We start from the raw sequence: 25,880 nt of genomic DNA on the forward strand, positions 1-25,880 counted from the left end.
TGAAGTCTTTCAGTGGTCCTGAAGTTTTCCACCACTTACAAATCTATGTGCTCTCTATGCAGCAGAAGAAAATATTCTCTAGAATTGATAAGCCTCCAAAAAGAGCAGTTGTATCAGATACAAGGCTGAAGCTCATCATCACTGCTTCTGATAATGACAGAGAATGTCAGTAAAATTGGTCAGGAAAGCTGTTTCTCTGTATTTTGGTGTGATGCATGTTTTCAGTCATACTTTTTTTTGGACAGAATGTTTATGTTTTTACACAATATTCATTTTTATTTGTAAATTAGGTCTGTAATTCTTACCTTTGTCAGTTCCTTTACTTTTATTGAAGAAGAGTATTTTAGAAACTATAGTGTGGTTTACAAAGGATGATATTTGATCTTGTTGTAAAACATACTAGACACTGTGATGATGGTTCCTTAAAGGAGTGATAATATTTTCTAGTTTTGATATTTTTTTCACAAATAACTATTGTATAAAGCACCTCCTGCCTAATTTTGAACAGAAACTTTTTAAAACAAGTATCTTTATAGACCAAAAGCCAAGCAAAAAATCAAGAATTTGTACAGCACTGAATTGGCAAAGTATTGACTTTTTACTAATCAGATTAAACATCTTGTTTCTAAGTATTTGAGATGTTAAAATCTATTATAGTGAACACTAAGCATGTCTGACCTAAATGAAAACACTTTCACCTTCAAAGGAAATGGAAGAGTTAAATTTTGTGGGCTTTTGCATCTAGGGAATCATAATTTCAAAAAGAAAACAAAGCAAAATGATCGTTTTCATGTTATCTGCTGGGCTGTTTAACAATAGCTCTTAGCTACATGTGGAATATATCAATCTTAATAATGCAGTGAACTTTGGTATTCTTTGTGATATGCGGATTTCAAGGATCATGAAGTTTCTTCTTGTTAACGTATTGGAAGTTCTGCTTGAATAAAGAAATGGCTTGAAGAAGGATTGAATCATCAGTCCAAAGGTATGAAATATGAGATGCAGAGCCTGTACGTGTAACTGAAGAAAAAATCCTGTTTTCCAGACCTCTTTCCTATACAAGCAATGAGATAATCTATTTTTTTGCCTTTGGAAATGCCAAAATTATTTCTAAATGTTTTCTAACTTTTAGCAAAGGAAACCTCCTTAATTGATCTCTTCCTCCTACTAAAAATATTATAAACATATCCAACTCTTTTCTCCTCTGTTTCCGTTTCTGTGCAAGTAACGTCTGCTTATTGCTAGTTGCACTTGTTACTAGAGTCTGCTAGGCAGAGACTTGGCCAGCTACAAAATCGAACTCTTATGGCTTTTTGTGTTTGTCCCATCAGAAACTGCAATTTGTGAGCTTTGCTTTTCAAGCCACTAAACAAGAAGGTGTCTTCTCAGAGCCTTGTTAGTAGAACCAACCTCTAACACCAGGAAATAAGTAACTACAGTCATGTGTCACTTAGACTTGCATGGGTATTTGTTTGTATGAACGTGCATAACATTTACTCCTGCAAATGAAGAAAGGCAATAGAAATCCCAAATGCCCTGGAACAACAGAAAATCCAGTTCTGGCAGTTCTTTGAGAAGAGCCCAGAAGCTTGATTTTTGAACCTGAGGAGTCCAGTCTCACATCTTTACCACAGAAAACTCAGAGACTCACGTAAATTTTTTAGATCTGTGGTTTTCCTTCCTAAGTAGGCAAGCTCCTAAAGGAAGGTGGGAGGGTGGGGAGTATTGGAGAGTATCTATATGAATAAATACTCATGTCAAGGCCATGATTACCTGTGGATGAAGTAGGCAAACAGACTCTCTGTGTGGGTGGCTGTGCCTGACAAGCATTGTGTAATTTATGACTGGTTTTTCATCCCAGTCCCACCAGTCTATGAGGATGTAAGATTGCGTTTTTGAATAGTCCTGTTACCACGGTTTGTTTGAAAAAAATAAATTATGCTGCTTGAGCCACGTCTCTTGCTTTTCGGCAGGAGCTGGATGCACCACCTCATTTTTGCTGGTTTGATCGGTAACTCACCCTAGGAGCCAAGAGAAGAGAGGTATTTTTACCCCAGTGATGAACATCAGCCAGCTGACTGCTTTTTGCTGTTTTCTGACAATGCTTTGAAAGGTTTTGCCCAAGACCTGGCCGTTTGGTAAATATCGGTTTAGAAGAGGGGAAAGGGAAAAAAAAAACGAAAAAAAAACCGATCTTTTTAGCTGAGAGAAACGAGGGAGGTGGCAACCCCGGGGCCGGGACAGCTCTTTATGCGGACTGCGACCACGCCGCCACAGCGCCTCGCCCGCCTTCACTGCCCCAACGGCCGCTGCCCGCGCGGCCCCGCCCCGCCCCGCTCCGCCACGCCACGCCGCGCCGCGCCACGCGTGCACCCGCGCGCGCGCTCCCGCCCCACGATGCGGCGGTGCGGGGAAGGAAGCGACTCTTCGCGCCCCTCCGCCTGCGGTGGCGCATGCGCCCTACGGCGCTGGCCGGGCCGGGGGGGCGGAGTGCGCATGCGGGCGGCTCGCGCAGGCTCGGTGCTTGCAGCCGTCGCTCCAGCCCTTTCTCTGCCCTGCCACGTACGGGGGGCGGCGGCGGCGGCCGTTGCCGGGCTCGGACGAGGCGGCCTCCACGGGCGGGACCGCGGAGAAGCCACAGTAAGACAGCGGGGCTCCCCGGCTCCTTCCCCGCGCCCGACCGCCGGCGGGAGCCGTTGGCGCCTGTATGAATGGCGGCGGCAGGGGCGGTTGCGGGAGGGGGTGAGCGTTGGGTTGCCCCCTACCCCCAACCGCCAGGCTGCGGCTAGACGGCCCCTGGCGGAGCGGCGGGGAGACCCCTTGTGTCCGCCCGCGCCGCGGAGGCGGGGCCGGGGCCGCGTCGCTCCGCTCCTTCGGCCGGCGGTCTCAGCGCTGGCGGAGCCCTTCCCCGCTGGGCCTCTTTCCCTTGGGGAACTGCGGCCTCTTCCCCCGGCAGCGAACGGTCACGGTTTCGGCTCCTCATTGGGTCGGGCCTGCCCTTACTGGAACAGGAGGGAGTAGGAGGGAAAGGAGAAAAGAAAAAAAAAAGTGAAATGAGCTGTTCTCCTTTCTGCCCTCACCTCAGCTGTCTTGGGAAAACTCCCGCAGCTCGGTCGAGTGGGGCTTGGACGGGCAGCGATGCTCGGCCACGTTTCTGTGCGGCTCACCCCGTTGCCCTTAAACTCTCTTCTGACAGAGGGAGCAGTGAGTCAGGAATGCCGGTTCTGCCCTTGCTTAGGCAAGGCTGTGCTCCTCTGCTGCTCTGGGAAAAGGGTGGTGAAACCGAAAAGGGTTGTGGCATCGTTGCTTAAGGAGTGATCCTGAGTCAGTGATTTAGATAAGACCTTGGTGCGTGATGTGCAGAGAAACAGGGCTGTGAGTGGGAAAGAAAATCCATACCTCTGGAATGTGGGTAGTTCATTAGGCAGTGTGGAAGATATCGGTGAGATTCTTACAAAAAATTGTGTGTCATAAACAGGAAGATACTGAGGGTTTTCTTTTTTCCCTGAGAAAGTAGTGGTTGTTCTGTTTCATTAAAAAGCTTACCAGTATATGTTTTGAGTGCCTTCCTTGAAAAACTAAGCGTTTTCTTCAGCAAGTCATGCATTCAGCTGTGTCATACTTGCAGTCAGGGAAGAAAAACTGAAAGCTGTATAATTTAATGATTAAAACATTTCATGCAATTTTCTGCAATATTTGCAAGCAGATGCAATGTTTAGAATCCATCTCCTAAAACCTATATGCTTTCAAGCAGAGTGGAGAACAGTTGGACAAAATAAGTGCACTTAAGCACTTTTTCTGTTATTTTTTCCTTTGCATTGTGCATTTCTGTGAATAGTGGAGGCAAGTAAGACAATATAATTGCTGACTTCCTTGCATGAAGTATGAATGATACATGCCATTTGTTGAAAGACCACAGTAGCTCAGGTGTGTCCATCAAAATCTGTCTTGTTCAGAAGTACTGATGAGATTCTGTTTTTACTGTTGCCTGTTTCTTAGTAAATTGCATTATAATATTACAGAAGCAAAAACAGTGCTCAACTGTAATGCTTAAACAACATAAGATGCAAGCTAAATTAACTCTGTAAATTAAACCACTTCTAGATACATGATCTGTATCCCTTATTTGTTCATTGCATTGTACCAGGAACTGTATAGCAAGATCAGGGCGAGAGGGGCCCCATCGCCATGTCTTATTTGTTTCATAAAATGTGAGTGAGGAAACAATACAGTAAAGTACTTTTGTCTCTTCTTTTCACCTACTTAGTAGTGTCAGAGCAGTCTTACCCTTCTCCCTGTCAGGAACGAATACAGTTCTCTTTAAAGATGAATATTACTGCATACCCAGGATGAGGGGAGTAGCTGCCAACCTATCAGAATTAAGAAGAGGCTTCTTCCTACTTCAGAGCTCCCTTGTTCTCTGCTTCAGTGCTCATGCCTGTCCATTCCAATTTACTAAGCTGAGTCAAAAGAGGAGAACTGGCAGCATTAGGGAATTCCAGTTCCCTGTGGATGAGAGAAAGCAACTTTTTCCTGTGGCTAGCAGCAAATCATCTAAAAATCCAACCATCAATGTTGAGATGATAACTACGTACATGCATGAATCAGAGAGACAAGAAGGAAAGATGGAGAGAGAAAAAAAAAAGTGCTAGGTAGAATATGGCTAACTGGTGGGAAGGAGGAGCAGAGGGAGCAGAGTTTGGTTTGGCCTTAGGTTGGTGTGTATGCCTAATCATTGTCTTAATGCTCTGGATGCTAACTGCATACATTTACTTAAAAAAAAAAAAAAAAAAAAAAAAGGACTGTATAAACTTCAAGCAGATCATAACATTGGCTTTCAGGCAGCAAAATCTGAATCTTGAAATTAATTGATGGCAGATCATATTTTTAAGTGGCTGTATATTTCTAACTAGTCCATTCTTCTTGCTGTTTTGGTGTTTCTGTCTCTTTTACTGCTGATAGTCTGGCCCTGATGCTGCCTTGAATGCATCAGTTGAAGTCAAAAAGACTTCAGCTTTAAACCAGGAAATGTGCTTCTATGTTTTAATACTGCTAAATCAATGTGAGTTTATTTTCTTTAACTTAGGCTGGATGGGTAAGATGGAGGGCCATACAAATGAATATTTTAAGACTGTAGGGGCAATCCCTCTCCTGGAAGGGGATGCATTACTGTTAATTCCTGCACACAGTTAAAAAATGTAAGAAAAAAGTCAAAAGCTTTTTTATTATGAAATTAAAATTCCTGTTCAGGACCTGTTTTAGTTAAACTTTGAACTCCATGATACTCAAGGTGTGAATCTCTGATACTACCTTATGGATAAAACAGTGACTTTAATATATTTATTAAGATGTTCTAAGTTGAAAGATCGATATGAACTATATAACTCCAAAGAGGTCTGAGAGCAAATAAATATTTTTTTCATTTTTCTGATGTAGCTTCCTGCTTTCTGCCATTGATAGTGCATGGCGGCTTATCCTAACTCTGTCCTGAAGTGAGGTGGAAAATCTGATCAATAATTGAGCATCAATAAGAAGACCAAGGTAATGATAAACATATGTTTGTGGGAAGGAGGTGAAAGAATACCTGTGGATACTACTTAATTTTTTTGATCCTTAAAAATACTATTTAAATGCTTACTGCAAATAGTTGTGATTTAATAAGCAACTTCTACTAAAACAAAGTGCTAATCAGAGTTGATATGCCTGCAGTCTAGACTACTGTGTTGCATAACATGAATAATGCATTAACAATATTATGAACTTCACTATGCTTCATCAGAGTGTCTCAGCAACAATCTGGCTGTGTTAATTACAGGTCCGCTTTCTCTGCAGTTGAATTGAATTGAATTTGTATTCACCTATTTACTGTTACGTCTGATCAGGAAAATGAGTTTTGCTCAATAGTTGCTTGTCTCTTCTTTTTGGAAAGTCATAGGGCCAAACACATTGATTTGCATAAAATGTTTGCTTTATATCAAGTTAATTATAAAAAAAACAGAAATTGATTTGCAGTCTAGAGATAGCATCATGCTATGTCTTTCTAATTCATAATGTCATTGTTGAGACAGTTGAGCTAAATATATAGAGATGCATCAAGGTCTGATGTGTTAAAGGCTTTAGCTGAGTAACTTGTTTCTCTGGTAGGAGGGAAGTCATTTTCAATAGAGTATTTTAAAGATTGACTAACCAAAGCAAAATTCATTTTTCTCATAGACCTCCATGTTATAACGTCCTTAAAGGTAAGGGACAAATATTTGCACATCTCTAACAAGAATTATTGGGTGTTTTGTTTGTTTGTTTGCTTTTCTGCAAAGGAGAAAGGACAGCACGCTTGCCTGCATACCTTTTTGGGAATTACAGTTTTGATATGTAAGGCTTTCTACCTCTAAGCTCTCCAACGTTTGCATTTCAGATAGTAAGACGCCTGCCTCTGTAATTTCTCTTCATTCCAGTTTTAATGTTTTGACCCTGTCTAAAACAGTGAAGAAAGAGGGGGAAAGACTGACAAGCTATCTAGATTTTTTTTCATTATTCCTCTGAATATTTTCACTGTAGTTTCTCTTTTTATTTGTAAATAATAGTTTTGTATTTTTTAACATAAACCTGCCTGGCAGAAAGTAGTAATTCTTTGGTTGTCATATATGAAGTATGAAAGATAAGACTCTGAAGTATGTGTTGTGTGGGTCTTGGATGGAAGATGACTTTGTTGCGCATCTCCATGTTGGAGCGGTTGTCCATCAGAGAGTGATCAACTGCCCTGACCTGGTATTCCGCATAATACCTTTGTGGCTCTGAGCCACAAGCTGCACACACTGTATGCCTTGGGCATCTGAAGACAGTTGAACACGCAGAGGGAAAACAGTGCTGTAATACCAGTGAGTACAGCTGCTGATGTTTATGGTAGCTTCTGGCTGACTGGCTTCCTCTCATAGTCAGATGTAATCTTGATTTGGGAAACTAACTCAAGCAACTTGAGTCATGGTACAGACCATTGTGCAGATTATAACTTTTGATGATGCTGTACTGCTCAGTGAACATCTGTATGCTGTACTGAAATTTTCAGTAGGGTTAGGAACATTAATCTGGAAACACAAACTTTTATGTGGTCTAATGATAGCTCTTAAGTATAAAATCTTGGTTAAAATCTTAGAAAAAAACAGGAACAATTTTCTGTCTTGCTTTCTGGAGAGAAATTTTCAATGTATTCTGACCATGCAAATAATTAAAACAATGCGTATAACCTTTGAGTTTTTTCTTATTCTTTTGTTCTTGCAGTCTTAAACAAACAGCTGTTTGCTGGATATCACAATTATGTAGAAATGATCTAATTAGGTAATAATGTTGTAAGGCTGAACTTTTGCTGTGTTGCACTTTTCTTGAGAGAGATACATGCATTTCAACAGCAAATCCTTAGGAATATTACTTCCTCTATAACTTTTTCTGTAACAGTGTACAGGTAGATATATTACCAAAAAACAAGATGAAGTTCCTAAATATCACATTTAAAAGTTGTATGACTTTTTAAAGGTCTTTGGATTTAATTCATAGCGCTGAAAACAGTTAGAACTTTGTTTTTGAGTGTCTACTGTTGCCGAGTTCTGCCTATGAGCTTAGTTAATATATTGAATGTTTCATCATTTGAGAAGTAAAACGTGTCCAAGAAAGTTGCTCTGGAGTGCTTGCTATCAGTAATGCTTTCAAAAGATTGAAAGTTTCAGTACTGTCATCAGAGATTTAAATAATTAGCAGTCCAGTGTTATAAAATGTTTTTAATATTTTGTTGTTAACAGGTGTCTAGAGATCAGGAGTCTATCATGAATGGGCAGCTGGACTTAAGTGGCAAGCTGATTATCAAAGCTCAGCTTGGGGAAGATATTAGGAGGATTCCTATTCACAATGAGGACATCACCTATGACGAGTTAGTGCTAATGATGCAAAGAGTTTTTAGAGGAAAACTTCTGAGCAACGATGAAGTCACAATAAAATATAAAGATGAAGGTAAGGTTTAATTACTAGTGTTGCTCTGAGGTGATTTATCTAAGGACAAAAACAAAATTGTCTCTTAAGTTGTCTAAAACACCAGTCACAAATGAAAACCATTTCTGTAATTCAATCAATAAATAGAGGCCGTATTCCTTGTGGTTGTACTTGTAGTGTACACTCCAGTATCTCTGAAATACTAGCTATCATAAAGGTCACTTTTTGCTTTTGCTTTTTTTTTATTCTTTGAGTGTCAGTGTGGGGCATAGAAAAGCTACTTAATTTGGGGGAGATAGCTGGAATTTGTTAGTACAAATATGAAATTTGGAGAGTGATAAAATCCAGTCTCTTACTCATATCAAAAAAATTGTATATAGTAGAAGTACTACATTACTGAAATAGGTTAATTTTTCTTAACTATAGGAGTAGGAAACTTTAACTCTACCTGTAGTACCTAAAATGTCAAATAACTTTCTTATGCATTTGGGAAAGAAAACTTCACTTTGAATCGCCTGGAGAGTTGTTCAGGTTCATAGAGCTTTTAGAGATGTTGCTTCTTATCAAAATTGACAGGAAATTAAGGGCTGTCTTTTGGGGTCTTGATGTCTAACAGGAACAGAATTCAGTGGATTTGTGATGGTTGTTATGTTTCTGCTTTTATCACAAAATCAATCTTTTTTTTCCCTTAGAATGAGGAAGATGAAAGGAAATTGATGGATGCTCTCTCATTATGTTAAAGTTTCTATAGTTTTCTGGTTTTGTATATGTCTGTGTCTTTGTCCTTTCTTTTGAAGTGGATGATGCATGATGGAGACTATAACTGTGTTTTCATCCTTTGATTGTTTTTCCATAGTGTAGAGACGTCTTCCTTTTAATACTGGCTTTCTCTGGCTCAGGATGTACTACTTTTCCACTGTGATTTGAGTGTCTTTTATGTTATATCCAGGATGGTGGTTATTACTAAGAACATTTAAATTGTTAATATCAGAGAAGTTTCAAATGATTAAGGGAAAAATTTTAACAGAACTAGACCTCAGTTTAAGCATGTCACATGAAGTTCCTAGTAGTCTTGACTTCAGCTATGTCGAGGGAGGGTATTACATTTCCCTTGTTCTGGTGAGGCCCTACTGGGATTTCTATAGTCAGTTTTGCCCCCCTGCATCACAGGACAAGAGGACTTTGAAAAACTGGAAAGGATCCAGCAGGAGGTGGTGATCATGGTGGGCTGAGGGCAGGTGTCCTACAAGGAGAGATTGAGGGAGCTGGGCTTGTTCACTGTGGTAAAGAGGAGAGTGAGAACAGAGCTAATAGCAGCCTACAACTAACTGAACTGAAGTGGAGCCAAACTCTTCTCGGTAGTACCAGACCCTGACAGAGGGGGCAGCAGTTGCAAATTGCAGCTCGAGAGGCTCAAACAGTGTTTTGGCTAGGAAGGCAATGCAGCACTGGTACTGGTTGCCCAGTTGGGTTGTGGAGCCTCTAGAAACAACTCGGCAAAGCCACAATTGGCCTGATGTGGTGTTGGCAGTAATCCTGCTTCAAATAAGGCCTAGACGGCCTTCAGAGGTTCCTGCCAGGTAGCATTTTTGAGATAGTGAAAATGTAAAAGAACAAAAGATCCAAAAACCATTTCTGGAATCAAAAATATAAAACAACTTCCAAATGTTCCTGAGGGAAATATATCATCAGATTGCTAGTGTCTATAAGACTTCATTTTATCTTTTTTAGAAAGCAACTGCTCTGGAGACTGACAACACTCTTCTTAATGGTGCTCCAGTAGGAACACCTTCTAGCATGGAGATGTTACTACTTGTCAGAGGGTGAGCCAGTTAGAATACATAGGTCTTCAAATTCTGACCTTTTTTCAACTTGCAGTCAGATGTTTTATGACTGTTTATTCATATAAATTCATATTTATTTGGAAATTTTGATCATAACTCTTAGGCACTTGGATCTTCATAGCACCAATACCTGTGAAATTGCTAAGAATTGCCAAGCAGTAATCTGTAATTAAAAAAATGTTTGTGTTTGTCCACAGAGCCTCTTTGTAAGAGTGTTTTAGGGAGGAAGCATGAGTAGATTGGTCTCTACTTTGTTCCCAGCTATGTGTCATTTGTATAACACCGTTGATTGTGGAGGATGAAGAGTCACTAGATAGTGTCTTGTCTCAGTTCCCAGTCATAAATGAGATGTTCTGGAAGGGGACAGCCGTGCTATTCCTTCTCCTTCCCTCTGCCAATATGCTCGCTTTCCTGGTTACACAGCAAAGTTCACTTTGCACTGGCTAATTTGTGCCCATTTAATCTCTTGATAAACCCTTTGATTTTTTTTTAAACAGGAGACAGTATATCTTGCCAAGGAGAATAGAGTCTTTTTTATCGATTTTTGTTGAATGGGAAAGATATTGATGTGACTGACAGCTGTCTTGAGTGTGTTTAAAAATTTTGAAAAGCCTTCAGAAATGTTAATATTTCTGAAAGGAAAGATTACTGGTATTTGGTATCTCTCCTATATTAATAGGACTGTAAAGTGTTTGGTGTTTTATGTATAGCCTTTTGTGGCTTAAAGGATCCCAAATAGTTCTTACATAGTTCATGTGACTAGCGACAATGTGCAGATTCAGTAGGTCACCTCACCTCTGAAATTTACCACGTGAAAATAGATGACTGAGAGTTGAGACTTCATGTCAAGTTTGGTTGAGAGAAAGGTTTTCTTCTGACTACTCTGACATCTTCATATCTTCTCATTCCCGTTTGTGTGTTAAGGTTGGGACGATTTTCCTGTTAATTTTTCCACAAAGAAAATCAATCTTTCAGATCATTGGTCAGACTATAACCTGAGAAAGTGTCCTAGTCACTTAACTTTTTGCCATCTTCCTTTGTGAGTGTGTATGTTTTGCTTTTAAAAATTAAATTGGGGTCAACTTGTGCCAACTTCTGTCTTGATTCTCCTGTCTGATTTTAAGAACTGTTCATGAACAGGACTGTTTTGGAACCACTCAAAATGGATATGTAACTTTAAGTGGCAGCGTTGTTCTTCGGGTGCTGGCTTCTGTGAACTATTAGCTGTAATGCTTCGTCCTGTATGCAAATAAAATAATAAATGAAGAGACTATATGGAACTGTTATTCTTTCAAAGGCCTAATGTCAGAAGGATGTATTGGAGCCCAGTCATATTTCTATCCTACCTTCTGCATAATTTCCCTTACTCTTACATTAATAAAACTTTCTTCTGTAATGTGCGCAAGTGTAACTCGTTGCTTTGTCTTATGCTGTTTTGAAAATAAGCTTAATTTCTCTTGGTAAGTGGTCTTTATTTTGTAAATCGTTTGTCTTACCCAAGTTATTGCAGATACTTTAAATCACAGTTTATTGGTTGTAAGTGATTGTACCTTATGGAAATAAGGATTTAAGCCTTACTTAATAATGACAGAAAAAAACCCTGTTTTTTAACTCCATTTTCAAAAATTTTATTTGTATGTATAAAATCACAGTACCATTTTTTGATATTGTTAATTGGTAACTTTTCTAGTAGCTTCAGAATCAAGTGGGGAGTGTTATTTTTAGTAAAAAAGTAAGCCCTCTGCCCTAGCTTGAAATCCAGTAGTTACTAGACTTTACTTTTAATGCAACTTTTTCACATTCTTTTCAGATGGAGATCTTATAACAATTTTTGATAGCTCAGATCTTTCCTTTGCAATTCAATGCAGTAGGATACTTAAGCTGACATTATTTGGTAAGTGTAAACATTTTTTTTTTTCCTGCGTTTAAAAATTCTGGCAGTGGGCTGCACTGGATGCTATAAATAGCTTTCAGTTTAGGTTACCTCAGAAGAATGAAATCAGTAAGTTAAAAATACTGGATTAATATATGAAATCAGTTTTTCCCTCTTGCTCTTTTATGAGATATCCGAATTTAAAGAAACTAAAACTATCTTCCTCTCTGAAGACTGACCTTACTTAAGAATTGCTATAGTGCTGTGTATGCTGCTTTCTTTAGTTCACTTTCTAAAAGGATGGATTTCCACCAAAAATGTTTGTAGCATTTGACATATATAAGTAAACAGTACAGAAATTTACTGCAAACCTTTCTCTCCAGTTCTGGTAGAGTATATTATGTTGAACTGAGATTATATTAAACGAATAGTAAGCTCCAGAATAAGCTTAGTCTGTGTTGACTTAGTGTATGTCATTTTAAATTCTCCACAGAAGAGGAAGTTAAAATTGAGTAAAAAATGATGCCCCCCACCTCCCCAATCTTTTGGCTGGATGCCAAAACATTACTACAATCTTAAATTTATTTAATTTATCTTTTGCAGTAAATGGACAACCAAGACCCCTAGAATCTAATCAGGTGAAATATCTGCGTCGAGAGCTGATAGAACTTCGCAATAAAGTCAATCGTCTACTGGACTGTTTAGAACCGCCACCAGAACCTGGGCTTTCTGCTAATCTACCTGAAAGCGGTAGGCAATCTGGCTCAGAATTGTTCAGTTTGTTCTGCAGAGTTGTATGCTACTTAACAAAGCAAAGAATGGAGTCTTGAGTGCTACTTGCGGTCGATGGTTGCTTGATAGTTTGGAACTTATTTCTTAATGGTTTAGTTGTTTGAGAGGCAGAGTTTATGTTCAAACTATTTGGAGTAAAGCACCTTGTTAACATAGAAATAAAACTTTAGAGTTTGATTCCTGTTGCAAAAATTCAAAGCGCTGTAACTGACACTTACCAGTCAGGGTAAAGTTTTGACAGGGCTTGAGCTGAATTAATAGCTTGTTGCTGAAGAGGGGAGACCTTTCTCCCACGGCTTACTTGGGCCAGCTCTGGTGGTTGTCTTGTTGCTAAGCAAGTTTGATTCAGAACAACAAAAGGCTAATTCAGCAAAATTATATTCACTTTTTTTGCCAGGTTAGGAAACTGAATCTACTTATTTTCTGATCAGACCAGCATCAGAGCTGTCTCAGGGTAAGCAGCACAAGGGTACAGATAGGGGTGGAAAGTATTATGGGGGAGGGCAAAATGGGGAAGGAAGTCTCATTCTCCTGGTTTTGAGAGAGTTAGCTCCTAGTTTATGGCTGTAATAATAGTAGTACTATAGAACTATACATCTAGATTTGTTTAAGTTTCCTTAAGTACAGATTTTGGGGAAGCTCAATACAGAAAATAATGACATATGCAAGTCATGGACTACAGTACTCTTGAGTAAAGAGGCAAACCAAGAGCTTCAAGTTTCCTTCTAGGAAACAACTTTGAGTTTCACACTTAATGCTTTTTTGACAACAAAACCAACCCAACCCAACCACTGTTGCTACAGTATAAGCAGTTACTAATTCCATGGATTTAGGCTATTAACCCTTTGGAAGGAGGTTAGGGTGATATCTTAGAACTAACCAGTTTAAACTGTGTATGTGTGTTTGTCATTAAAGTGAGAATGAAGCACTCTTACTAGATTTGAGTGATGCAGTGTTACTTGTATAAGAACAAGGAGATGAACTTCACCTGTCGTCTTAGGCAGGATGGGGCAGGGAGAATAAAACAAAACAAAAACTACAGCTGACCCAATAAGCATTTTGAATTTTAAATTCTCTGTAGACAGTCCATACTAAAACAGTTGGGCAAAGCAAGAGCCTTATACCTTTGAACTTAAGACAAAGGGGGAGAATTAATAATTCATAGTGTCAGTTTATCTTTAAAAGTAATTTTGTGCAATAAAAGTCAAGCTTTGTGACTGATAATGAAGGTTATATTTGGAGGTATAATATTTGCTATTATCCTAATGTGTGTATTTGCAACAGTTAAAATACAAAGTTTACAAAACTGCATGCAAGTATAAAGTTGCCATAATACAATATATACTTATGGTGGGTTTTCCATTCTCAGGAATTAATAATGGGACATTTTGTTTTTTAGATGCTGTAGATGGTAGGGAAGAAAAGCCTGCTGCTGCTGACTCTACTGTTAAGCCATCTACTCAAGTTATAGCAGCAAGCATGTCTGCATTTGATCCACTAAAAAATCAGGATGAAATCAGCAAGAATGTCATGTCAGCATTTGGCTTGACAGATGATCAAGTGTCAGGTAAGAACACATCTAATGAAAAGGAATGTGAAACCTGTTTGTACTTGATGACTCAAGCATTTAAAAATCTTGATTTTTACAAAGAATTTGTATTTTGGATGTATTAAGGCATGTTTTGTATTCACTCTTCCTTTACAGAATTATAGAGTTTGATACGTTGAAGTGTGGTAAATGTATTTTGTAATTCCACATACAAAATATTGAAATGCTGCTGTTGATTTTAGCTATTCATAGAGTAGAAAATGGCTTGGTGTTCTTTTTGATTCAAATTACTTTAGAAACAATTATTAGACTAGCAGATATCAAATAACATCTGTTACCATGGTGGCATCTTCCAAGATATCAGTGTATTAGTAGACTGGTGTTACCATTGACTACTTTTGAATGTGTGGTGGTTCAGTCGTGTTAGATGTCATTGCAATGAATTCAGATGTTACCCTGGAATAACAGGATATCTTCCAACACTGAAATATTTTTAAATGTTAGATTGATACCTTGCTTATTTTGCAGTATTTCTTCTGTGCATGTAAATTTTGTAGCTGTGTGATAGCAAGCTTTGTAAAGTGCTTACACTGTGTAGTTTTTTTTTTTTTTTTAAATAGAATGGAGGGGAGAGAGACAAACTAACAGCAACTGGAGACTGACCCCATGGCTGTGTCTACATAAACAAACAAACAAACAAAAAAGTGGTATTAATGGCCTAGTGCCCACACTATGTGTGTTTTGCATGGGGGGGGTTGCTTTGGGCTAGCTGTCATCTGCTGCTGGTTGCAGCGTGTTAAGTGGGCTTCTGGAATGTGTGCTCCTGAGACTGTTCCCCAATGAAACTGAGGTATAGTAAGCGAGGATGCCCAGCAGACTCGCTTCATAATTGCAGCCCTGACCTGAAATAAACTCTGGTGTAGCAGGTATTGGAGCGACCTGTGTCTGCTTTGAGTTCTGATCATTTGATTGGAAAGTGAGGGAGGAGAGAGCATAAGCACTGAGCTTTCAATATGGAACTTCTGTGCGTGGGTTTGGGGGGTTTTGATGATAAAATTGGAACTTTACAAACCAGCTTAGCTTTTTTGCTTTTGCACCTGCATTCAGAATAATCACATGAAACACTGTGAGCCGGAACTGCCCTGCCCTGCCCTTTACATGTTTTCAATTCAGGGAAGGGAATGGAAGTAAAATGCGAGTTTCCATCCTTCTGATGAAATTGCCAAAATGACAGATTTTCTTTTTCTTTCTTTTTTTTTTTTTTTGAGATGTTGATCCCTGTTAAATACACTTAGAGGTAACAAAGAACCACCCTTAAAAATTATACTCTTAAATGGGTGATTAGGTGACAACAACTATTTAAGTAACTAGAGTTAATAGAAATGCTGTGTTCCCTCAGAAGCACAGTAGAATAACTTAATTGGTGTCTGCCAATGATGGGAAGACACTGCTCTGCCGTAGGTCTTGATTTTGTTCTTCAGCTTGTGTCCTTGGCTTGTTGCTGCTGTTTGGGTCAGTCAGTGTTTTGTGTGAACATCTTTTTCTCTGTCTCATTTTGAAATCCAGTAGTGTCTTCCTATTTACTGTTAACATTAACAAAAGGAATAACTTAATTGCCTGGATTGCTTTTGTTCTTGAAGAGCTGCATGATGACTGTTTGCTCTACCTTGTAGTAACCATTTAAAAACTGAATATGTAGTAAACTTAATGCAGTCAACTTAAGACAGGATAATTACACCTGAAATTATTTTCATAATTTTAGTAGGGGATGTGATGCAGAATATGCAGAAGTGATTTAGCACAGAATGTGCTTGAGTCTGGCAAAGTTTAATACAGAATTGATACTTGAAAGTAAAACTGCAGTTAGTTTAGAGGATGTGCTGTGTTTATTCAAACTAGACCCAATTTCATATGATCTATTTAGTGATGATACAGCTAGGCAAACAAATGCCAGCTGGAGCTTGATTCTACCATATGTCTATATTAGCAGAAGTGTAGAGTGGTAGGAATAGATATGTACTGTGTGATAGCAATTGTGCAGGAGCCAAAACTGTAACTGCAAACTGAGCAGCCGTCTTTGGATCGGGTACCGTGCAGTGGATGAGACCTATTGAGTGATCTCTTCCTGCACAGAGTCCATTGGCGTGTTGTCACAGCACGGTTAGTTCAGTAGACCATGAAGTAGGACTGGCTGAAAATTGGAGTGCCTTTTTTTCTTTTTCTTTCTTTTTTTTCCTTTTTTTTTTTTTTTTTTGAAGGAATGTTTTTTGTCTTCTGGTACAAAGCCTCAGTGTCAGTTAATGCTTCAGTCATAGCATCGGTGATGCTTTATGATCTGTGTCTCCGTAATTCTTCTGATAGAGCAAACTAATTTTGCTGTAAGGACTTCTGGGTTTTGTTGCATGTTATCCTAGTACCTAACACCATGCTTGAGTACATAGAATAAATATTTATAATAAATATTTATACAGATCTTCAGATCTTTTTATGACCTTTATAAGACGTGTTTCCACAAACTGCTGTTCGCATTGATATTGAAAAAATACTGTGGTGTTACACTTCAACATGCTTTGAATGCACAAAGAACTTTACGAAGGACCATTTAAATAGGAATGAGAAATCCCATTTCAAAAGCCATAATGCTCATAATGCTGCAGTATTGTTCAGATACAGATGAAAACAAGGCAGCTTTGATGCCTTTTTTTTTCCTAAAAAGGTGAGGAGGATGGTGCAATTAAATACTTGTATTATTGGATGCATATGGTAGAAGTTTTGTCTTGCAAATATGACTGTCTTACAATTGAATTTGCAGAAATGTTAATACATGTATTGAACATGTAGTTTAGTGTGTTTGAAATCATAGATAGTACATGTATACCTACAAGTTGGAAAGATCTGGGTTTAAGCTTCCTTGTTTCTAATGAAATGTTCTTTAATTGTAGTGTAATGTACCTACTCACATAAGTATTTCAGAACTCTTCATCACCTTCCTGTGTGCTAATCAGTAGCTGGAATATTTTTAGGATTATCAAAGCAATTGCTTTTAGATAGAAGCCTACCATATCCTGACTGGGAGTGCAAATGTAAAACATTCTTTGGAAGTTTTCTGTTTGTTCGTGTGCTGTGTGAGTACTGGTAAAACACTAATTGCCTGGGCCAGTACAGGCCACAATAAAACACCGAATTAGAGTAATTTCATGCAGCCTGGCACCTTTGCTGCAGATGAGAAAGAACAGATATGTAGGTGCCTACTCTGTCCAAATGTAGGAAGTCATCTTCACTGCATGTCTGCAGAGTTAAAACATGAAGTTGCAGAAAGACTGGTGTTACTGAGGGTCTTATCCCTGAAATGGATCATCTCTCTGAAGAATGAGATCTGAGTGATTTTGACCTAGGCACAAGTCGGAAATAGCCACAGAAGTTATTTACAAAGTCATGCTAGTGTAGATTTGCAAATTTCAGATGTAAAGCTGTGGAAAAATGGAAAAATATGTTTAAAAAGTTTGTAAGGAAATGATCTTGCATGAAAGTTTGAATTCAAATTCCTCACTCATTTAATTTATTTTTGTTCTTGCCCCTTTAGGACCACCCAGTGCCCCTGCAGAAGAGCGGTCGGGAACACCAGATAGCATCGCTTCATCCTCTTCTGCAGCCCATCCGCCCGGTGTTCAGCCACACCAGCCGCCGTACACTGGAACACAGCCACAGACCGGTCAGGTGGAAGGTGAGCAGCATACTTTTCCCCTATTGAAGACAGGAATTATGCTGACTCAGTCTGAATTTATATTAGTTAAGATTTCTGGTTGGTATACCCAAAGTCGATTCCAAAACTACAAATGCTGCAAAACATAGTGTTTTCATGTGCTGTTCAGTATATAAACAGTAGGTGGAGTGGTAGCTTTATGGAAAAGGGTAAGTCACATAGTCACATAAGGGAGTTTTATTATAGTATTTTCTGTTTGCATCTATGTTCATTTTACCACAAAGGAGCTTGTATAATACACTTCACTTTAAAGTTGTTTGAAAATCTTAGTTCGTAGCATATACCCTGCATGTTGTGTCAAGTGATATTTAAGCGCTTGCTTTCACTTAATTAACAGTTTTATCAATAATGCTGGCTTGTCAGTATAAATTCAGAATGTTATTACTAACTGCTTCTATCTAGCAAAACAGACATTATTATAGTAAATTTACTATAATATTATTTACTATTTATTACGTATTCTGTAGTAGCTAGGTTAAACCTCATAACTAGATAGTAGCATAACCATCATGTATGCATCACAGTTTTCCCAAATAAGTGGCCAATTAAATGCCTTAATATGCTCTTCCTTTAAAGTTTAAGGTATTGACTCTTGTATTTCTTGGTATTGTGCCCTTTCACATGTGATTTGACTTCTAAAAATAAACCTCTTCAGAGGTTTGTAACATTTTGGCGTCATTTTCTATTGCTGTTTATGAAAGCACTAAGCGTTCAGACATGCACAGCTCTGGACGAAACTCCATCTGTAGAATGATTTGCTTTTTTATTTTTACCTCCATATAATGTACAATATAAAGTTGTTCCTGTATTTTAATATAAAAACAAGTTACCACCCTCTGCAGCCTCCTATATTAATGCAATGCTGAGATAAATGTAAGAAATATTTATGATAGTGATAATAGTATCCATAATCACTTGAAATATCCTAGAAAGGTTTGAAGGCCTGAAGGGCATCAGTAACATTTTCACTGAGCAGTGTATTTGACCAACTTGCTGTTAGGCATATATTTAAGCAAGCATGAATTCTTTTGGTAGAAGTGAGGCATATAAAAACACCTGCGTTGCAGCTTTTTTTCCTGAAAATTAGTTTTTGATAGAAGGCTTGATTTCCTAAGAATTTTGATGTGGTATCAATGAGGTATAAACAAGAGTCTAATATATAGCTTAAAGCTGTAGTAAGTTTGGTGTCTGATTATAAGTAGTAGCTCTGAAAAAGAGTGCTTTAGGTCTTCTCTCAGTAGACAGAAAGCTTGTTAACACTCAAAATATTTTCCCACAGACATTGAACTTGTTTTTTTGCTGATTTACCTCTTTACTTTTCTAATTACATAAAATAAGGTATGAGATTGTCAGTGTTGAGGTTAAACAAGAACTGAAACAATAAAGTGAAACACTTACTTAAAGCCACTAGCAACAGCAGCTGGAATTCTGAATCGCTGATGGCACTGAAAGTACCCGGTGGTTAGGAAGAAAACAGTTGAACTGCAACATGATTTGTAGGTCACTAACAGAAAGGACTTATTTCAGCAAAAGTAACCTTACATAGGAAAGAGAAGCCACCTAAGCTAATGTATCAGAGTAGAGTTTAGAGCCTTTTTTACATTACTACTTTTGTGCAAGTCCTTTTCTTCTGTGTATAAAAATAAATAATAGTGCTGGTTATGGCACAGTAGTGCTGGTTATCAATGTTTTGGTCCATAGATTTTGTTTCCACTGAAGTACTCTGGGTTATAGTTACTTTACTCTGAAAAAACAAGATGGTTCTGTTACTGGGAAGAGATTAGAAGTTGTTACTGGAATTTGTTCATTAGAAGTACTAGTGGGAACTCTTAGGTTGTCCATTTTACACACACGATAAATAGCAGCCAGTGCAGGGTCCTGACCCAGCCAAAGCTTTAATTATTTTTTGGAGGTTAAGTGTTCAACAAGATTGGCTCATGTAAATGCCAGTTACATGCTCTGGTGCAGAGCATGGTTTTTCTTTATTTTTTTGGAAAACAGTTTCAAATTATTAGTTCTTTTTTTGGGGGGGGGGGGGTAGGAGAAGGAAAAAAAGAAAAAAAAAATCACTGCCATCCTCAGTTTTCTGGTATAATCAGATTTGGTGCTAGTCAGACTTCAATATCACACGTAGAGAGTATAATCAAAATGCCATTGTCAATCATTCTGGTATGTCTTTTTTAAATTTTTTTTAATGGAATTCTTTGCCAAGAAATTGTGTTAGTTCTCCATTCATTATTTGGGAATACCAAGTCATTTGATGTCTGTGGGCAGATATTAATGAATTATTTGCCTTCCCCAGTTAAAAGTTTTAAGTGTTCGCTAGCTTAATTTAAATCAGTGTAACAAACAAAGCAATTTCAGCATAGCACCATCTCTTCTGGCATGCATGTGCTCTTTTATGACTAATTTCACTAGCCGAATGCACACCAGCACAGCAGAACCAAGTATGTACAGATGCGGACATGTTTATGTGTTTTTTAGCTCAAGTGTATGTAGAGTTTATTTGCTCCAGGCAGTTCGTGACCTTCCACAGCAAAGAACGTTGTGCCAGTATGCATATTTGCCTACTGGACTTCTTTTCTGTAGCAAGCTAAAATTTTTCTATGCTAAAATGTACAGGAATTGTGGTAAGTGCTGGCAGGTCCTTGACTGAAATAGGTACTGCTATATACAAAACAAGACACTGTAGATTCTTGTTTTCAAACTAAAATCTAGTGAGAGGAAAACCTCTTTGTTGTCCAGTAGGATCTCCTGAATACATTTATTTCTGTAAATTACAAATGTTTTCCTGAATGCCACTGGGATACCTTTCTACTCTTAGGTAAGTCTTCTCATCAATCCTGATTAAGACAGCAAAGCCTTCTCAGAACGCATCTGAAAAAACACTATGCCAGCAATGTTGTTTCCTTCATATCCCTTTACCTAGTCTCTCCAACAGGTGTCAGTGTGGTATCTGTGTTAGCCTAAAGGCAATTATTTTGAGACAGGCAGCTTCCTAGTTGTTCTCCCAGAACTTCCCTTGTACAACTGAGTTTTCATATATATTTTTTATATATATATATATATGTACACACACACACACATACATATATATATAAAAATATATTCTTCATTTCTAGTTAACATTTCAGTTAACAAGATTAAATTTTTGCCAGCCCTTGTGCTCAGCACTCTTTTCATACCACAGTAGTTGTATGCCATATAAAATTTTGAGGAAGGGGTTGTACCAGCATAAAATATCTTAATTTAAATGTAATGTACTGTTGCTTTCAGCTATATATAAAGCAGAGAAAAGGGAAATAAGGAGCTCCCTTAAAACAGCACACACAGGGATATGAGTGGACTTAGAGCAAAGCTGAGTTGCTTTTGACTATCTTGACCATTGGGTGCTATTCAGAAGATCGATAGAGGAGCTTTGCAGTTATACAGTCTGCAGACCTCTGCAGAAGGAATAATGGTTCAGTAATACTTTACAATTGAAGTTTCCACATTTGCTGTAGTACAGCTAAACTTCAATTAGGTAATTTTATTCTTTGATTATGCATGTTAGTAAAATCAAAATCAGCAGAAGTATAAAGCCTAAACAAGGTATGAGTTAAGTCTAAACATTTACTCTACCTCTTCTTGCCAAGAAAATGGAAATAGTGCATTTAGGAAAAATTATAATTGAATTGGAACACACAACCTTTAGAATGTATGGTTTTATTTTTCAGGGTGTATATGCTTGAGTCTCTTAAGAAAACTTTGCTTACAGCAAGTCAGATATTAAGGGATGACTTGTCTGGAAAATGTGGTCAGAATAAATAATATACTACCCTGCTTACAGTACTTTGCAGAAATAGTCTTAAAAACCTAATATAAACAGACACTCCAAGGACATGTTTACCTTTCAGAGTACTTTAATTTACATTATATGTTCTGGAGGAGTTATCAAGTGATTTAAAGATGCCTGCTCTGTTACACACCAGAGTAGAGCTAATGAAGGTGTATAGCTTATGGCCTTCTCTGAAAACATGAAATAACAGGCATCACTTACCAAATGAGAACTGTTTATTTTACTGGAGTTGGACATATTACTTATGCTTCAGAATGGCATGGTTTAGAAACTAAAAATGGTAGTTATGCTTCAGTTGATAATTAAGAACAATTTGAAAGGGTCTTCAGACATACATACATACATACATATATATATACATATATATATATATATATATATATATATAAAAATATGTGCACACACACACATACATACATATATCCGTATATGTATATATATTTATTTTAACATCTTGTGGGAAAGATTGCTTCTGTGACATTCTGTTAGGATGTTTTCTATCATCGTAGTTGTTATACTCCAACTAAACACCTTTTTAATCCACAGGCCAGATGTATCAACAGTATCAACAGTCTGGTTATCCTGCTCAGCAGCCACAGGCTCAGCCTCAGCAACAGTACGGTATGCAGTACCCAGGTAAGAGCTGGCAGCTTGCTCAAATCGTGATTTTGCTGTAGACTCGACTCCTTGAATGCCCAACCCTGTTAGTTTTTGTCCCTGAGCACAAGGGCAGTTGAACGTCCGTGATTCTGATAGAAACTAAGGCAATTCGTAAAAGAGCAGTTTAAACGCACTGTATAGCTATGTTCTAATGCAAAGCTGGAGTTCTGATTCTGCGAATCTGCTTGATTGTGACTATAGCAGATTTCATTACTGAACAGCAGAATGAAGTAAAGGTAGGCAAAACAGATCACCTGAAATAATACAAATCCTCAGATTTAACTTCTCTGGTCTCAGGACTCTAGAAAATGATTAATCATCCATCGCAATTTAACTTAAATATTGAATACATAAAGAGGGCCCCTGTTTCTTATATCCACAGTAATATTCACACACAAAATGTAATGATGTGAACACTGATTAGAGCTGTCATTTAATAAATCCTGAGTATTTATAAATACTTCTAATTTCAGAGAAACTTTCAATTACTAGTTTTTCTAAGTTGTAGATATTACTGGTAACTTCAAGTAGAGGTGCTACTGGACTTCTACCAGAAGTGTGCTAACATTCTCATTTATGTGTGGTCAAATATAAGTTAGCTTTTGCCTATACCTAAAATAAAGAAAGGAAAGTTTTGAAGTAAAGTTCACTTTAGAAGCTGGAATCTAATAATAGAAAGTATATGCTAGTATTCATAATTCAGCTCAGTACAGGGATGAACATAGCAGATTGCATAAAAAAGCTCTCATTGCTTAATACTCTTTTTATAAAATGGTACAAAGCATTTTCCATTTCTTGGTTTAAGCAAGATTGTTTAAAACAACCAAAAAAAAAAAAAAAAAAAAAAAAAGAATTAATACAAAATGACTCAAAATACAGCCTGTGTGGATTCCCTCCTCCCATACATATAAGTACATGGGTTTTGGTGTTGATGAGAATGCTTGCAGAACTTAAGAACAGATTCATATATTTATCTTGGAAAGAGCCCTAGAAAACTTGGAAATGAAGGGTTGTGCCTCAGCCTTCCTTTGTGTGCTCTGAGGAGAGCCTACTCTTAATTTAGGTCTTTAAAGTATTTCTGGAGTATTTTATTCTCTGCAGGTTTCTCACCCCAACATTTTTAAGTTGAAGACAGTGACAGACTTTCTGAAGTCTACTTTCTGCCCAAATAATGGGACTGTTGGAAATAGGAGAGCCTGTCTGACTTTCTTTAGACTTGAAAACTGAGTGGAAAAAATGAGTTTTCCATCTGCTTTCTAATCATATCCCTTTTTCTGAAATTTGTTGCAGTGCAAATTCTGCCTTCTAATACTTAGTGACATCTTAAAGCAAGAATGAAACATCACCAAATCCTGTATGAGATCCTCTGTTTCTCATAACTTACTTATTTTATGATGAACCTATTTATCAGAAACAGCCTTCTTTTTGAGGACTTTGTGACATTATCCTTTGAAAATCTTGATTCATAGGCCCATTTTTCTTTTTGACCTTGTATTTACCTCCTTTGAAACCCATGTCCCCCAAGAGCAGAATCAGTTCCCCTTTTGTCTGGCAGATCCATTAGGCAAGAATGTGCTTATTTACTCATGGTAGTGAAAACGGACTCTTCAGAGGTTGATCTCACAAGTAAATTTTGATTCCCAGTTTCAAGGTGAGTTCAAAATTTACTCCAGTGCATTCTTCAATCCTTACACTTTCTGTTCAGGGCTGTGCACTTTTAATAATTTTTGTATGTCTGGTGTTTAATGCTGACAGGATTCCAGTCAATGGAGAGGTTTCATTGCAAGTAGCTGCAGGTGTGTTTCGTGATGGATAAAAGTAGCTGTTTCTTCATAAAAGGACTTTTTGTTATTTTAAAGTCTTCAGTAAGAGAAATTATTTTTGGAAGCTGGTTTTATACAGACAAATGAAGTTTGGGACATGTTTAAATGGAAGTGATACACTAAAATATTCGGTTCTGCGCTACATTTTTCATACTGAATTCTACCTTTAAGAAACTCGGAAATATCTGTAACCTAATGAAAAAACTTTGATTTACAATTATTAAGCCATGACAATGTTTTCATGACAGCGTGCTTTTAATTTTTAATTGTTATTTGGAAAGATGTTAACCTATCCTGAATTAGATTTAATTTCCCTTGCCAATGAAGACTGTATTTTTAATGTGACATGATGGTGAAGATATTATCTGTCCGTTTTTGTATTTCGCCTAAGTCATGGGAAAACTAGTTCACACTGTTGTTGCTTTCCCATTTTAGTGCAGCACAGCCAGGCGCTGTGCTTATGTGAAAGGCAGGAATACTGCGAGTCGTTACTGTTTGCCTTTTCTGTGCTTAAGGCATTATTTTATGTTGTTACTGTAGTCTTTTTTAAAATAACAACAACACAGCCTCTGCAAACCACTTTGGCTCTTTGCTGTCATCACTTACCTGATGTCCCTCTCTGTCTCTCCAGCAGGTTACAGTCAGCAGCCCCCCTCCCAGCAAGCACAGCAGTTCCCGGCCTACAGCCAGCCGGCGGCCCAGGCTCCGGCCGCGGCCTTCCCGGCCCAGCCGCCGCAGCTGCCGGCACAGCCGCCCCAGCAGTTTGCGGGGGGCAGCTACCCACCGCAGCCACAGCCCTACACCACTCAGGCCTCCCAGGCAGCGCCCTACAGCGGGCCCCCTGGCTCCCAGGCGGCACCAGGCACCTACCAGCCACGGCCCGGCTTCACCCCGCCGCCGGGGAGCACCATGACCCCTCCGCCCAGCGGGCCCAACCCCTATGCCCGTAACCGGCCTCCCTTCGGCCAGGGCTACACCCAGCCGGGACCCGGCTACCGATAAGGACCTGGTGCTGCTGAATGCAAGCGACTCTCACGTACTATTTCATCCCAACTGACTCCAGTATTTTTAATTGAGGTGGCAAAACATCCTTTATAACTATAGCTGGTAATTAAATTCTGCTGGGGGGAATGACCAAATGAATCTTTCTGCTTTAAATTGTATCTGCTTCCTAGTTTCATTTGGGGTTGGATTTCAGGTTTGGGTTTTTTTTTTTTTGCCCCTGCCCCCCCCCCCCCCCTTTTTGTGTTTTGGGAAACACTACCTAAATGTCTGTAAAGTGATTGACATTCTAGCTTGCCTTGTTTGAAGGATATTAAAATCCTAGTTGGAAGTTTAGCCCACTTACTAGGCTTGTTTTTACTAATAACATGATGTACTAAATTAGATTCATTCTGGAGTTGAAAGTAGATATGATGTATTATAAATTGTCATGCTCACATGGAAAGCGAATAAAAATCCTGAATATACTATATATTTGTCTGATTTTGATTTCAAAATTTAGGTAATACAGAACAAGAAAACTGTGTTAAGGACCCAAATGTGCCTGTTAGGTGTACAGATACCAGGGTTCTAAGAAAAGTGGCAGACTTTAGGTCTAATCATCTACTTTGTCCAGGTAAGTAAGTGCAGAAATTTTGTGAATGTAGCCTACTTTTGTACAGATCATGCAGTAGACAGTCCTGGACTGTCAGCTGCCATTAATTGCCAAGTAACTCTTAGCAAAGAGTAAGAACTAATGCATAAAATCTTAGACTCTTT

The 25,880-nt window shown here is 38.4% G+C and overlaps 1 protein-coding gene across 2 annotated transcripts; it reads left to right on the forward strand.

Moving 5' to 3' along the window:
* Window positions 1-2,535: 2,535 nt before the first annotated feature.
* TFG (trafficking from ER to golgi regulator) lies at window positions 2,536-25,591 on the forward strand. Of its 2 annotated transcripts, none has more exons than XM_062596098.1 (9): window positions 2,536-2,640; window positions 5,437-5,541; window positions 7,791-7,998; window positions 11,632-11,715; window positions 12,298-12,444; window positions 13,886-14,053; window positions 17,619-17,759; window positions 22,183-22,272; window positions 24,751-25,591. In XM_062596098.1, the coding sequence occupies exons 3-9, from the start codon at window positions 7,815-7,817 to the stop codon at window positions 25,119-25,121; spliced, it is 1,185 nt and encodes a 394-aa protein (XP_062452082.1). In that variant the 5' UTR covers window positions 2,536-2,640; window positions 5,437-5,541; window positions 7,791-7,814; the 3' UTR covers window positions 25,122-25,591. The 2 variants fall into 2 exon arrangements, with proteins under 2 accessions (XP_062452082.1, XP_062452090.1); XM_062596106.1 differs by having other exon boundaries at window positions 24,754-25,591.
* Window positions 25,592-25,880: the final 289 nt, after the last annotated feature.

This window comes from Rhea pennata, chromosome 1, assembly GCF_028389875.1.
Source record: "Rhea pennata isolate bPtePen1 chromosome 1, bPtePen1.pri, whole genome shotgun sequence".
NCBI lineage: Eukaryota > Metazoa > Chordata > Aves > Rheiformes > Rheidae > Rhea > Rhea pennata.